At 38.9% G+C, this 12,718-nt stretch overlaps 1 protein-coding gene across 1 annotated transcript; it reads left to right on the top strand.

Annotated features, from left to right (window-relative positions):
• The first annotated feature begins 1,199 nt into the window (after positions 1–1,199).
• LOC133877765 (GTPase LSG1-2) lies at positions 1,200–12,464 on the top strand. Its single transcript, XM_062316170.1, has 7 exons — positions 1,200–1,585; positions 1,909–2,010; positions 2,100–2,186; positions 5,295–5,388; positions 6,829–6,885; positions 10,931–11,010; positions 11,103–12,464. Exons 1-7 carry the CDS (start codon positions 1,362–1,364, stop codon positions 12,235–12,237), a joined length of 1,779 nt encoding a protein of 592 aa, XP_062172154.1. The 5' UTR covers positions 1,200–1,361; the 3' UTR covers positions 12,238–12,464.
• The last annotated feature ends 254 nt before the right edge of the window (positions 12,465–12,718 follow it).

The following is a 12,718-nucleotide window of genomic DNA, read 5'->3' as shown; positions in this document are numbered from 1 at the left end:
TTTTTTCAAACGTTTTGGTAGTTTGGAGGACTGGAGTCGGAGTGTTGATAGTTTGTGGTACTAGTTACAAAACAGATGATAATTTAGGAGGCTAAACTGTAATTTTTCCTATGATTATTTCTAGTTCTTATAGTTTGTATGTTTTATATATTACAGCCACTAATGGGAGGCCTTTGTTGATGTAGTTTGAGTTTATCGCACTAGAAAAAGGATTATAATCAATTTGAAATTTGTAAGATTTAAGAAAATATGGAAAATAAAGGTTATGTTCGTCTGGGCCGAGAATGTGTGAATTGATGGACCATGGGCCTTTTATCTAAGAGTGAACCATAACCATCCGCAGTATTGTGTGTCCATGTTTCATGGGCCCTTTCTAAAAAAAGGCCCAATTCCACTGCCTACATACCGTCATTGCCTTCCGACTTGTGGTTATGGTGGGGGGGAAGATAGTCCTTGTCGGGATGGAGTCGGTGAAATTGCCGACTTCATCAGGGGCGGTAGGGGCCTGATTCCATCAATACCCACTCATAACTATCTCACAATGCTGACTTGATATAACTTTTATATTAGTCTTTGTTTAAAAAAAATTAAAATCCAACAGTTGGTTGGGATTTTGGCTGTAAATGTGGATATAGTTGTAATTATTAGCAATATTCGTATCTACATAATGCGGTTATCACTTTTAGATATCAATGTCCGTACTATTATTGCAGTTATTATCCAATATCTACATGTGAGGTAATTGACCTCCTAAGCCTTATTTGAGCTTCTATTATTATCTATTTTAAATGATTTTTAAAATAGTTTGGACATATTTTTAGTGTTTGGGCCTATTTTAGTTGAGAGAAGAAAAAAACCAAAACTTAACCTAAACAAGTGGCTCTTACCAAATCCAAAACGAAGTCATTTTAGTGAATTTACTATATATATAAAGGGAATATGGATAGATTATTAACTGTATCCGTATACTCTCAAATCGTTATCCGCATCCGTATATGCGAACAAAGGATAATTGTGATTAATATCCGCCCGCATTTGTAGCCCTAGTTAGGACTGCCACATCGTCATTGGGGAATAATTGTGAAATAAAAATGTGGTATATATCACTATTTTTTTTTTTAAAAAAAAAAAATCCTAATATATGAAGCAAAAATGACAAAAATACCCCCTCTATAAAAATCCATAGTAAGTTACTTTCAACAACTCGGACCCTCTCCACCGCCATAGCATTTTAGTCCCCCATATTCATCGTCGTCGACCGGAGAAGAGAGAGTTGGTTCTTTTGGCAAACTGGTGTTCCCAGGGTTTCCGGCGGATAGAGAAGAGAAAGCAGGAAAGCATCGGTTGCTGAGGCTCTTGAGATGGGGAAGAACGAGAAGACGGGGCTGGGGAGGGCTCTGGTGAGGCAGCACAACCAGATGGTGCAGCAGTCCAAGGAGAAGGGCGGCGCCTACAAGGCCCAGCAAAAGAAGGTTCTTGAATCGGTCACCGAGGTTAGCGACATCGAAGCCGTCATCGAGCAGGCCGAGGAGGCCGACCGCGTCTTCTCCCTCGACCACCCCGTTCCCAACCTCCTCATCAGCCTGTGCGTTGCGTTCCTACTCATCACAATCCCCCTCTATTATCATTCGTGTTATTATTGCTTTCTTTTCCTTTTTATGTTTACTCGAAATGCCGACCTTTTACTTCGAGTATTGATTAGTTACATAATTGGGAAAGTTTAATTAGGCCTTCAAAATTGGAGGTTGCCTTAGGAATATGGTGTTGCCTTTTGGATTCTCACTCGAAATGGGATGTCTTTTCGAATATTTCCTTTTGTTCTGTTCCTTGCGGCTTAGTAACTTTTAAGCTCACCCATTTGTTATATTTGCGATTGATTTTTCTCTAATGCCTATTGTGTGGGTGTAGGGATGCAAAACCTAGCACCAGTGACATGACGCCCGAGCAAAAGAGAGAGCAACAGAAGGAAGAGGAGATGCTGCATGCCACCAATCTCCGAGTTCCGCGGAGGCATGTGTTTCTTCCCTTATCAAGTTAAGTTAAAGTTTAATCGAGTATTATTTGTGGAAGTAGTCCAAAATTTCGTCCTTTTTCTGCAGGCCACCATGGAATGCCAAAATGTCTGTAGAGGAGCTTGACGCAAATGAAAGACAAGCTTTCTTAGCATGGCGCCGAAGCCTCGCAAGGTTGGGATATGTATCATGAAGTTATACTCTGTTAATGTGGACACCAACACACTTGCACGCAGGAAATCAATAAAATGAGTATCAAGATGTTTATTCCTATTTATCACATTTTATGATGGAATGGGGGAAACATTCACTTAAACTACTGTGATTGGTGGGTGGTTTTTTAACTGATCAATCCACATCTTTTAAATTTACTAGAAAATTAGTGTGGGAAGTAAACTAAAAGGCTGTGTTGCATTGGGTCACTCAACTCATAATTTCAGTAAATTCTCCCTTCATTTTTTGGTAGAGGAGTGAGTATAAATTATGAAAAAAGATGTATAAAAAAAAGGGGTAAAAACAGAAAGCTGGACAGGGATTAATATGACAAATTGCTAGTCTGGTGGGACTAAAAGACAAGTCAATTAAGCTCAACATGCCTGTAGTCATAGAAACTTAAAGGTGGAGGAGAACAAAACTCAAGATAACCATTAAGCAATGAAATTGCTCCACTCATGTTTCTATATGGTGACTATATCTTGAAGGCGTATTTGTGGGTAAGGGACTTCAACTGAACTAAAAGCCTATTATTCCAAGGCTTGAAACTTTGAGAAGACCTTAGCTTTAGTAAGCAACTAGCAGAATTCTGTTAATAAAAAGACAAACATGATGGCATTAAAAATGACTAACATAACAAGTGATATTTTGCGTTGATGCTTTTTCTTTTACCTCTTTGAGATCATTGGAAAGTGAATAAGAGTTTCAAATAATTGATTTGTTAACATTTTCCTGCTTACAAACAAATGCGGAAAGTTGTAAAGATTGAGAGATGATTTCTACATCCAATGTTGGGAGGGATGAAGAATCCTAATGATGTTTAACAACAACTAAGAAGTTTTATCACTAAACAATTGGGGGCTAGCAAAATCATAACCCTATTTTAATTAAATAAAATAATTATATACAACCATAACCACAAAAAAGTTAACAATCAAGAAATTGCAAAGCCTATACTAGAGTGCAATTAAATAGACAATCGCCTGTAAAGTTCTATCCATCATGCAGTGTGTAGGAAAAACATAAGCATTGATCATTATTTAACTAAACAGTACAGCTTTGGTAGATAAAATATTAGTAAAAGAGATATTTATATGGGTTAAATACACTTTAGCCCCCTGAACTGGCAACCCTTTTAAAAATAGCTCCATGAACTGATAGGTGTGACACTTAGATACATCAAACTATCATTTTGTTGCAACTAAGCTCATCTGTTAGCCTTGACCGTCAATTTGAATGGAAAAGTGGTCATGTGACCACTTTTCTGTCCACCTTCCCATAATACCTCTAGAAAAAGTAGGGCATAACCCAAAGGGTAGTCGAACCACCCCATAAGGGTCGATCGACCACCCAAAATCAAGTAGGAGGGGGGTTGGCCGAACAACCCCCAATCCATTGGGGCATGGGGTGGATTGACCACCCAAAATCAAGGAGGAAGGGGGGTGGCCAAACCACCCCCAATCCATTAGGGGTGGCTCGCGGCCACCTGTAACCCTCTAGGATGGCTTGCAACTACCCCAACCTGTGAGCCACCCCAATCCCTCTGGGGTAGCTGGGGGGTGGCTCGCGGCACCCTCCCTTTCCATTTGGGTGGTCAATTCACCCCTCATGGGGTGGTTTAGCCACCTTAGGCTTTTTATTTATTTATTTTTTAATAGTCTTTTTTATTGATTTATAAATTATAATGGGTAAATTTGGTATTTCAATGGACAAAATGAGGGTATATTCGGAAGATTTTGGTCGAATTTGGTTTTTCCATCCACTTTAACGGTCAACGCTAAGGGAGGGGCTTAGTTGCAACAAAATGGTAGTTTGATGTTTCTAAGTGTCACACCTGTTAGTTCATGAGGCTATTTTGATAATGGCTAGGGGGCTAAAGTGCATTTAACCCTATTTATATATACACATAACCTGAGAAGTGGCTAGAGCTTAGTGGGTATCAATTTACTGTCTTTTTGCTTTAGAATGGATCATGCCCCAAGGGTGTTAGAGCTGTTGATTAACTGGAGAGGTCAGTATGGAAGCCGTTGTAATTTTAGTGCCTAGAGGTTGGGTCATTTGTACTTAATGTGGTGTATTTTTGGAGGAAGCATAATGATCTGAATTTCAAAGATTGTGAGAGATCGGTGTTAGAGTTAAAAAATTATTATGTTCAAATTGATGGCTAACACCAATTCTCGTTTTTCTAGTCTCTTAGATTTTATGGATTCATGTTCTTCTACTTCTCCCTAGTTGGAGATCCCTCTTATATACTTCTTGTTTACTTGGGTTACACCCCTATGTGCTTTCTAATAAGATGAATTACTTATAAAGAAATATATATAGATTGGAAAATGAAAAAAAAGTTATTCCCAATCCGTTGAACTATTAAAACTTATTATGACTTAATGAGGATAACATTCAATGGACTTGAAACTAAAACATTGACCTCAGTTTACACTACAACATGTTTTTTTTTCTTCCAACCAAATACAATATCCGAAGTTAAAAGAACACTGGTTCTTTTAGATAGTGTAAAGTAAGTAGTATTATAAATTCATTAGGATATTTTTTTTACCAAATAGGTCTGAATAAAGTAATATGTGCAAAACAACATTGTTTTGATCTCTTTCTCTTACTTGATGTTGTGATATGTGGAGGAATATTAGGTCCTGCCGGTCTAAGGCTTTTGTTTTCATTGTATGTAATAAAATTAGATGGTATGCTATGACAATGCTTCGTATGGGTGGCTATGAAGCACTGTTTAAAATAAAAATAATGCAGTAGTGGGAAACTGGCTTTGATTTTATAGGTTAGTTTTGCTTTTCATTTCCAGATTATTTTGCAAACTGTCACTAAATTGGGGATTTTGAGTATAAAGAAAATTTCACATGCCGATAGTGTGCCTTTTCAGATTTTCATTATTTATGCCTTTGTGTTATTGGTTGGTTGATAAATCATTTTGAACTCATAAATATCATGATGGATATATTTAATTTAATTTATTTATTTTTGTGTGATTAACACGATGGGTAATATAAATGGTCTGATTTATGTACTTAGCATTCTTATAGCAATGATTTGTTTCAGACTTGAGGAGAATGAGAAGCTTCTTCTTACTCCTTTTGAGAAGAACCTGGATATCTGGAGACAGTTGTGGCGGGTGCTTGAACGTAGTGATCTGGTAATGCTATGTTGTCTTTAATGTGTGACATAAAAAATTCTAATTTTACAATAGCAAAGCAATTTATTTGTAGTGTTCTAATTGTTGAGTTGTAATACTGTTGGCTATAGATATATGCATGCACATCCCAATGCAGTTAGTCCAACTGATTTCTCTTAATGGTCTGGAAAACGAAAGTGTAGATAGTTTAGATGCTTAGCTTTTCCATCGATTTATGAATGTAGATATCTGGAGGAGCATCCTTGTTGGAAGTTTCAAGATGCTTTTACAGTGTGCAGAAACAAAAAAATAAAGTAGCTTTATACTTACAGATAAATTAATTTAAAGTTCCTTTCAATTATCAACCACATTATAACAACCAATGTCAGCCTCTTAGAGTATTATGAATTTCCAAATACTGCCTAATTAAGAATATGCAGAGACGAGGGATCCATGAGTATAAATTGCAGTTTGTGTCTTTGCACGTTTCTTGTCATATCTTCTCAGTCTATCAAATGGCTCTAGAAGTGTCCTGGATATGTAAGCAAAGCCTTGTACAGCACATATTGTTTTTGGTTTATCTGTTACTAGACTGCCTTGGTAGTGGTATGTGGTATCACCTATACATTTTAATTGACTTTCCACATTGCTTTCTGAATGGTTGGGATGTCAAAAGCTACTACCAGATGTTAACAGGGATATTTCATTGTTAAATGGAGTTAGTTAATTATCTGTAACGAGGATCACCTATGCATTACTACATTTAGTTGGGGTGGTGATTGAAATAATATTTCTAAACCACCATTGTTTTGGAAACTATTGCTCTGTGCATGAAAATCTTCCCGGGCTAAAGCAAATGATTTTGATTCTTTTCTTACTATGTTCACCGGATATGTTTGTTAGCCTTAGGCAATTGCATCTAGGCAATAAATTTAATAACATGCCAGAATACTACTTATCAAATAAATAAATAGTTAAATAATTAATTAAACATGCCCAAATACTGTAGATTAATCGTTAGTATCTGTGATTATAATTGAACTGTTTAATTTCACTTAAGATGGTTGTAGGCATTTGGTGATTATATCTAGCAATAAATATTTGCATGCATGTTTGTTTTCTCTAATGTTTTGGTTGTGGTCACACTCACACTTCATGACCTACTACTTTTGAGGAAGACCTTACTGGCTGACAGCAATTTCTTTTACTTGTAATTTTGATGTACCCAATCAACCATAGAGAATTATGAAGTTCTTTTTTTTTTTAATATTTTTTTTCCTTTTCCTTTTGAAGTTTCACATTAGTATTCCTTGCGCAGATGTTAAGTATTTTCCTTCCTTTCTTTTTTCCGCTTTTTCTACGTTTGTATTTTGATAAGTACTTATCAACTTATCAAAAATATTTGTCTTAAGTTATATGAATGACCTTGGTTTAATGCTGATTTCATTATGTCGTTTTCAGATTGTAATGGTTGTTGATGCCCGAGACCCACTGTTCTACCGCTGCCTTGATCTTGAGGTAATGCTTTCTTTCTCTTGTTTAGAAAATAATTTGTCGGATATGATCTGGCCCTCACTGGGTCTTTTTTTTTTTTTTGTCAAATATGATATCTCTCATAGACTTGAGATAACCTTAAGCAAATCTGAGATATTTTTTGAAAAAATTCTATGCCTCAAGCACATTATCTTGACAATTCAAAGTTTACTTATTAAAAAGATGACTCTTTGGATAGTGGCTTTTGTGTCCCCATTGTCGCTTAGTTTTGTCGATTTTCTTGTTCATTTTTCTCTTTCTAGCTACATGTTTCCTTTTGTATACGTCCGGTGTACTTAGGAATGTCTTACACTTTTAATAAGACTGATTATTACTTATCAAAAAAAAAAAAAAATTATAAAAAGGATGACTCTTTACAGTTTTGATCAAGTTTTGCGCCAAGTAGGGGTAGCAGCCAGGTATTTTTATTTGGATGAGTGAAGTAAAGGTCTTGTGGCTTTCTTAAACAGATAATCAACAATGGTTATAATGTTTGAGAACATCAAAATTGTTCTAGAACATCAATTTCATTATAGAAACTTATTCAAAATCTTTATACCGAATATTTTAGATAGAATGAATATGTTTGTACAGAACGAGACAAGACAAAAGGAAAGATTAATTTCATTCAGATTTTTAATTAACTCTACTAACATTTTGGTTTGAGAAATAGATTTGTTAATTCAGTTAGTCTCTCTCTCTCTGTGCATATATTTATATTCTTCTAGAACATATCGCTGAACATACAGAAGACTATTGATTGTGGGAGTTCGCTGATAGCACCTTTTGTCTTTAAAAGGTCTGCTAATAGTATCTTGCCATACATAATTCATTTCTCTTTGCCATACTTATCAAAAAAAAAAAAAAACATACAGAAGACACTACAATTTGTTAAACAAGTCTCTGTTTTGAGTAGAGTGTAGCTTCATTTTCAAATACATTAGGATTTATTTGGGTTGGGTGGCCGTTTGATTATGTAACAAATTACTGGAAGGGAGGCTGAAGGGGCAGTTGATATAGTGCTTGAGGAGGCTAGTTCTATGTAAACACAAGTTGGTTGGGAGCATATCAAAATCTTGATAACTTTGGCTCTACGTACAGAAGGGGATGCCTAGGTGGTGTTGGTGCAATTTGGCTCTATTACTTATTCCGAGGAGTAATACCATCCCGTACTAGACAACTTTTTTTAAGCTCTTTCTCCTCACTTTTTCCCTGCCAAATTAATGAATTCTTAATGGTCGTTTGAAATGCAACTCATATACAAAGTTTGCACCATTGTTGTTTGGCAGATGTTCACTTCTTCTTTCTTCTTCTTTCTTCTCTATGCTCTCATCACCGATGGATTCTCTATTGCTATTAACAATTGGATTGGGGTATGAATAGGGATTAGGTTGAGATGGAACGTTGCTTCTCTGTGGAAGCTAAAGGGTTCTCCTTTTCGGCGAAGGTAGATGCTTTTGAGCTTCACTTTGAGGAGAGGACAAAGGGCTTTTGTGGGTTTATCTTTCTTGGTCTCCAGTGCTCTGCGTGGTTGATGGTCACAGTTGAGGAGGCATTGAAAGATCCAATGAAGGATTTCGTCAAGTATTTTTGAGAGATGTGAAAGCATTGATGTTCCGAGGGGGTGGGAACAAGGCCGGCCGTTACCTAGAGGCGGTTGCCTATGCTGAGTGTGGCCGAAAAGGGGCTATTTGGCTCCATGAAGGCCGTGAGGGTTGGGGTTGGTCTTGGGTAGTGGGTGAGCTGCATTAGTTGCTGGCTTTTCTTGAAGCAAAGAAGCGGTTGCCGGTTTTCGAGGAGCCTTTCACGATGGGGAAACAGAAGGGGGGATGTTTCATCCGGTCGTTCCTACGCAGTTGTGCTACATTCGGTGGACAGAGTTGACGAGAATTTTGTGGGGTTTTAGTCAATGTCCTTGACTTCGCTCGATCTACAGGTCTCTAGTTCGTTGGCGGCCATCTACAGCGTAGTAGCAAAGCATAAGATAGGGATGCTGTCTGTGACTCCTGTCGATCTATTTTCAACTATGTTGGAAAATGGCGGTGAGGAGATGCGAACAGCGATGAGCTGCGACGAATATGAACTTGGGCTCCCTAGTTTGTTGGCGCTACTTCCACCAACGCAACGATGAAGACGATAGAGATGAAGGGCAGTTTCATCGTTCGCTTGGTGAAGATGCTTCTAGGGCTATGTCGATTTGAGTTGGATTAGGTCAAAGGAATTATGGGTCGTTTAGCTGAGTTGGGTTTCAAGCCCAAAGGCTCCAGGGCCAAGGCTGGCAACAAGAAGCCCATACTCTAGCTCAAATCGGCTTACAAGTCATCGGGTAACTGCTTTAAGCTCCTTTTCAAATTTTCTCAGTAGGCCAAAGGATCTGGGCGTGGTTCGTCGATTCAGGTAGGAGAGTTAGGGTCAGAGGTGTTGGACTCCATTATTCGAGATGGGTTCAACCCAGTGTGCTGTCTTTTCGGTTTCTCAGTCCAGCTTCGAAGTACTGCTTGCGCAAGATCCAACTTCTCTGGAGGTGCTGTCTTTGGTGTCTTTCAAAGATTCTCTCAAAGCTGAAGGGTCTTCTCCGGATCTGGGAAGCTCTGTTTTTGGGTCTATTGATTTTGGTGTCATTTATTCAGGGGTGCTACTTTGGGTGACAATAAGGATCCTCGATGTCAGTTTATCTCTCCTAAGCAGGTTTAGCTCTATTCCTGTGGATCTTACTCAGGGGCAGCTGAGTTGGGAGAGAGGCTACGTCTCCCTTTTCCAGAGGAGTTGGTTTTGAAGCCGTTCCAACATTATTATAGGAAGGCTAGGGAAGGTCGAGTAGTGCATTTGGATGAGGGGTTATATGTTGATTCTGTGGCAGCGATGAGGGTTGATACTGCCAGTGTGACTACTCATTTTCCTCTCTCGGGTGTTTCTCCTGCGTCAGAGCCAGGGGAACCCTTGAGCCCAAAGGAGTCTAAACTTCTGCAGAGCTCAAAGACAGAGGTTATTGATGAGGCAGCTTCTATGAAGGTTGCTTCTAAGAAAACTTCTTCGGCGAAAGGTTTCTTACAAATGGGATTTCTCAACTCGAGTCTATCAGGGCAAGCTTCGCCTAAAGTGTCGGTCGCGTCGTCGTCGACTCTGGTTGTAAAGGAAGACGAGGCGGTAGGGGCTCCTTTTTTGGGTATTTGCGCCACTCCAACCGCTGATAAGGATGAGGACCCAGGGTGAACGATTTGATCCAGTCTCAGAAGTGGCCAGTAAGTTTTGTTCCGTCTAGGAAGGTTGTTGTTTGGGATCAGGGCAACGAGGTCTGGGATGAGGAGGATGGTGTTTCCCATTTCCCTTTGGATATTTATCCGCCCGACATGCCTTTGGATTGGGCGGCGGATGGTGAAGAGGATGAGATTCCGCTTTTGGCTATCTTAGATGTCAGTGTAAGCAAATAGGAGTTTCATAGGGAAACAAAGGTTGCGCACCAAAAGATCAAAGGTAGGAGGGAGGTGTTGAATTTGAAAAGCTCAATTAATTATGGCAATGATTATGCAACCTCCCGGCGTTGGAAAGACAAGGCTCACATGCTGTAGTGTTGAGTGCCTCTTGTGGGCCTTAGGTCTTTTGGATTTTTGGGATTTTAGGGTCTCGCGGGTTTTTTGGGTCTCTTTCTTTTTGGGGCTGGTTTGGTTGTTTCCTTGTATACTACATGTGTACTTAGGGATGTTTTACGTTTTTTTTTTTTTTATAAAATTTTTTTACTTATAAAAAAAAATACAAGGTTTGCACATTTCTCATGATAAATAAATATTGTGAAGAAATTGGGCTTGTTTCCAGTGGTACAGTCCATTTTTGTGATGCTTTAATGTGATTCCCCAGTGGAGGGATCTAACTTCTATTTGTACTCAGAGAACTAAGAGATGAAAACATGCCTGGACATATCTATGTCATCTGTGAATAAACTCCTATAAAACTTAATTGCTTCCTCCTTTTTTACTGGATGATTTCATGAACTGCATAATATGGGCATGACATTGAATTTCTTTGAATGCAGGCATATGCTCGAGAGATTGATGAGCACAAACGGACATTGCTTCTTGTTAATAAGGCAGATCTCTTACCATTTTCTGTCAGGTTAGTATCTACTTTGTCGAGTCTTTGCTGTGGCAAATCAATTCTTTAGGTCTTTAACTTGTTAAACTTTCTTTGCTTGGCTTTGCCTGCAGGCAGAAATGGGCAGAATACTTTCGCCGTAATGAGATTCTCTTTGTGTTCTGGTCAGCTAAAGCTGCTTCTGCTGCTCTTGAAGGGAAAACTAGTGAGCAATGGAAGACACAAAGTACCCAGCAGAAGATGGATGACCCTGATACAAAAATATATGGAAGGGATGAGCTTTTGGCTCATTTACAGTGTAAAGCAGAAGAGATAGCGAAGAGGAGGAAATCAGGCTCCAATGGTACAGGCTCATCTAATGTTCAGTCTCCTCGTGGAAATGCTGCAGAAAGTTCTGCATCAAAGAATGTAGTTGTGGGATTTGTTGGCTATCCTAATGTGGGGAAGAGCTCAACAATTAATGCTTTGGTGGGCCAGAAGAGGACCGGCGTCACCTCTACTCCAGGGAAGACTAAGCATTTCCAAACATTGATTATGTCCGATGAGCTGACCCTATGTGACTGCCCCGGATTAGTGTTTCCATCCTTCTCAAGCTCGAGATATGAAATGATTGCTTCTGGGGTGTTGCCTATTGATCGGATGACTGAGCACAGGGAGGCTGTGCAGATAGTAGCCGATCGAGTTCCTAGACATGTCATTGAGGCTGTCTACAACATCAAGCTGCCAAAACCGAAGCCATACGAGCCACAGACCCGACCCCCTCTAGCATCTGAACTATTTAGAGCTTATTGTGCCTCTCGCGGGTATGTTGCCTCTAGTGGACTGCCTGATGAAACTAGAGCTGCCCGGCAGATTTTGAAGGATTACATTGACGGGAAGTTGCCCCACTATGAAATGCCCCCTGGAATCTCCGATGAGGAAGTTGGTTCAGAAGATGGTGTAGAACCGAGCTTGTTTGAAGAGCATGATTCAGATTCATCTGATGTTGAAAACGCTGAAGATGTTGAAGGTGAAGATGCGCCTATTCTTGAGCATGTGCTGGACGATCTCAATTCTTTTGATGTCGCTAATGGCCTTGCTTCCAAAAAGGTGACAGTTAAGCAGCCCAAGGCATCTTATAAACAACACAAGAAGCCTCAGAGGAAAAAGGATCGCTCGTGGAGGGTCGGAAACGATGATGGTGATGGAATGCCAGTAGTAAGAGTCTTTCAGAAGCCAATGAATACAGGTCCTGTAAATGTTGGGTGAGGAAGGTGATACAGCGTGGGGCTTTTCCATTGGCTAAAGCAGTTGTGTAGTTTGAAGTGTAGTTGGTGGTGTAGAGAATGCATGCATTCATGCCATCTTTTCCTTGTGTTAAATTGATTGTCTAATGACGTGAATTTGACAATACAAAGAAGTGGTCTGCTTTTTGTAGTGGAGAAATTTAGAATATGTGATACTCTGGATTGTAAAAGCTAAATCTGATATTATTAGATGGGTGGATTATGGAGTGTATATGTGCTAAGTTTCACATTAGTTGTGTAGTATAATTGGATAGGTCAATTATAAGAGAGAAGTGAATGTACAATCCCCGCGTAAAACTATATAAAATGTTCTACCAAACTTTAATTATAGTTTTGACTAGTTTCTTTGAAGTATCCAAAATCATAATAACATATATAAAAAAGAATTGATGAGCGAATAATGATTGTATTTTGCCAAAGGATTTTTTTTTTTTTTTTTTTTT

Source organism: Alnus glutinosa, chromosome 9 (assembly GCF_958979055.1).
Source record: "Alnus glutinosa chromosome 9, dhAlnGlut1.1, whole genome shotgun sequence".
NCBI lineage: Eukaryota > Viridiplantae > Streptophyta > Magnoliopsida > Fagales > Betulaceae > Alnus > Alnus glutinosa.
This window is presented reverse-complemented; position numbering and strand designations above follow the sequence as displayed.